The following is a 2,678-nucleotide window of genomic DNA, read 5'->3' as shown; positions in this document are numbered from 1 at the left end:
GGTTGATGTGGTACCGCCCGGCTGAATTTGGATATTCCAGACCGGGCATGTAGAGAGGATGGAATTGGTTGGAGGCAGCCCCCACAGAGCCGGTGTCCACGCCGGGGAGGCCGGTGCCCTGCCCCATGCAAGGCACACCTCGGTGCCGGCCGCCGGCCCCTCGCCTGCCGCCCCGTTCTCAGGCAGTGGACCCCCTCCTCTCTCGGAGGTGGGCACCAGGTCCCTCACGCAGCCCGGGCCACCGGTGTACCTCGGTGCCGGCCGCCGGCCCCTCGCCTGCCGCCCCGTTCTCAGGCAGTGGACCCCCTCCTCTCTCGGAGGTGGGCACCAGGTCCCTCACGCAGCCCGGGCCACCGGTGTAGCCGCTCTCTGTTGGCCACAAGCCCTTGCCCTGCCCTGCCTTCAGGTCGCCCTTCACGCTGGAGCCGTCCCCCTCCCCATCCGGGGGCAAGGCACGCCTGGTGCACTCCATGGGCAGCGGGGGCTTGGGATGAGGTAGGAGTTTGGCGTAAGCCCCGTCAGCAATGCCGATGCACTGAGCCTTCTCGTCCACGCCTGCTGGTGGCTCCACTGGAAAGAGAGGGGGAAAAAGTCACATTTCGGTCAATTTTGGAAATTGGCTCTCCCTGCCCAACACATACCCACGCCTACTCACGCTCACCCAGAGCACATGTGCCAAAGACTAACTCCTGCCAGCTTAACCAGGTCTACCAAAGAAGCCCCTCAGCATCCTTTCTTGCTGTTGACCCAAAGCTGCTGGGCATCTCTGTCTGACAAGTCCCTAAGATCTGGATGGAGAAAGCACCCTGCTTTCTGAACTGTGCATATGGAAGAGAAAAACAGAATGACCTTCTAAAGCCATGAAGGTCCTTTCATTGAAGGCTTCACAGTATATACTCCAAAGCCTACAATATCCTGTCCTCTACTCAAACCTCTCTACAGGACTGTTGGACCACGTCACCAGGACAACTGCTCTTCTGCAGGCCTGACGCCTCCCTCCTGCACCCATCACACATTCTTCTCTTCAAAGACCTTTAGCAACTCTGAAGTGCATTTTTGAAAAGTTGGGTGATCATTAGTAGCTCCTCCTTTAAAAGAGCTCTTTTAAAAACTACTCATGAGGTCGCACCTCTCTTGGAAAGATGGCACACGTAGGCTGAACCCTCAATATACAGGCATGCTGTAGTTTGTAAGCCACCGGTAAGTCACACCTCCACTGGAGTAACATTGCACACGTGGGTTTGGTCTGACACGTGAGTTGAGAAATACCTCAGTGGGGTCCACACGACAGCAACGTAAGAAGCTGGAGTAATGGCAGCTTGATTTCAGGCTGCATTGCCCCTTCTGGCTGACAAACCCCACACTTGCCCACAGCTTGGGCAGAATGGCTACCACATGGGGAGCCGATCGCAGCCGTATTTTAGCCAACTGTGATTTGGAGATGTGGCTACTCTGCCCTGCAATCACTCAACATCTTCCTCTGGTCTCTGTTCTATATCCAGCACAGTTAAATGATGATGACTTTTAAGCAATGCCACACAAGGAAAGAGTTTCCTCTTAGCGCAAGGCACACGAGGGATCGATAAAAGATGGGAGGTTTTTGATCTCTAGTTTACCAGCTAGAATTAATGAAAAAAAATATATATATTTTTTTGATCTCTGGGGTTTTTTGATCTCTCCTTTAGGTTTGGTTTATTTTTAGGGTTGGTTTTTTTTTTTGATCTCTAGTTTACCAGCTAGAATTAAATTCATCTAGAAAGAAACTTGGGATGGGACACACAAAACACTACCATCCCACCTGAACAGACACAGCTGCTCAGGGGCTTTTGGGAAGTCCTGTTGTGTGAAGATTCTGAGATGTTGAGAGCTCACAAGGTACGTGTACGTTTCAGAAGAGAAACCATACTGACATACACTCAAAGGAGTATATTTAAACTATTTATGCACATAACATCTTCTTTCCTTACCTAACTCTCTGCAGATCCAGTTTTTATATTAACTCCAAGTGAGGTCTAGAAGCATCACAGCCTATGCTTTGCATTTGCACCCCATGGAAAACTGATAGCTTGCAGGTATAGCTGGGACAGAAGGGACCTCTGCCCAGCTACAGTGAAACAAAACAATTTTAGGAAAATCTAAGCGATGGCTGGAGCACATATTCCAATTTAGACTTAATAAATAAAAGACGTGCGTAAAAATACGTGTGTCCCACAACTAATAAAAAATGTAATTATTGTCTAGAAAAGACCCCGCTTTTCTTGCCGAGCCTCAGCCATTGCTTCAAATTTATCCCAGTAAACCTGAAAGTCAGGGTATATTTTCCATTTCTCAAATAAAACCCCATTTGCAGACACAGGTTTGGTGCATCTGCATGACCGTTAAAGTTTGGGAACTTCCAAGTTGAGAAGACAAGAGTAACAAAAGCGATACTACCACCGGGAGTTTGAGGTGTTGTTACCTTGGTTGCTCTCCATCTCCATGGTCTGACCGGTTGGATCCTGCGAGTTCCCATTCCCCACGATGGGTTTTGGGGGCTGCACGCCGGCGGCAGAGGCAGAGTGAGCCAGTTGGGGAAAGGGTCCAGGGAGGTGCGGCGGGGGCGGCTGGCGAGGGTGGTAAGGCACACCCGGTGGGCACACACGGGAGGAGAGCTGCTGCATGGCGATCATCTCCGGGCT

The 2,678-nt window shown here is 51.1% G+C and overlaps 1 protein-coding gene across 1 annotated transcript in view; it reads right to left on the bottom strand.

The window, feature by feature from the left end:
* Window positions 1-2,678, bottom strand: part of CECR2 (CECR2 histone acetyl-lysine reader) — a 25,451-nt gene that overhangs the window by 2,605 nt on the left and 20,168 nt on the right. The window contains 2 exon segments of the mRNA XM_029084369.1: window positions 2-570; window positions 2,459-2,678. The exon segment at window positions 2,459-2,678 is cut by the window's right edge and continues 28 nt beyond it. Coding sequence (XP_028940202.1) covers window positions 2-570; window positions 2,459-2,678 — 789 coding nt within the window.

Source organism: Antrostomus carolinensis, unplaced genomic scaffold (genome assembly GCF_000700745.2).
Source record: "Antrostomus carolinensis isolate BGI_N321 unplaced genomic scaffold, ASM70074v2 scaffold17423, whole genome shotgun sequence".
In the NCBI taxonomy this organism is placed as follows: domain Eukaryota; kingdom Metazoa; phylum Chordata; class Aves; order Caprimulgiformes; family Caprimulgidae; genus Antrostomus; species Antrostomus carolinensis.
This window is presented reverse-complemented; position numbering and strand designations above follow the sequence as displayed.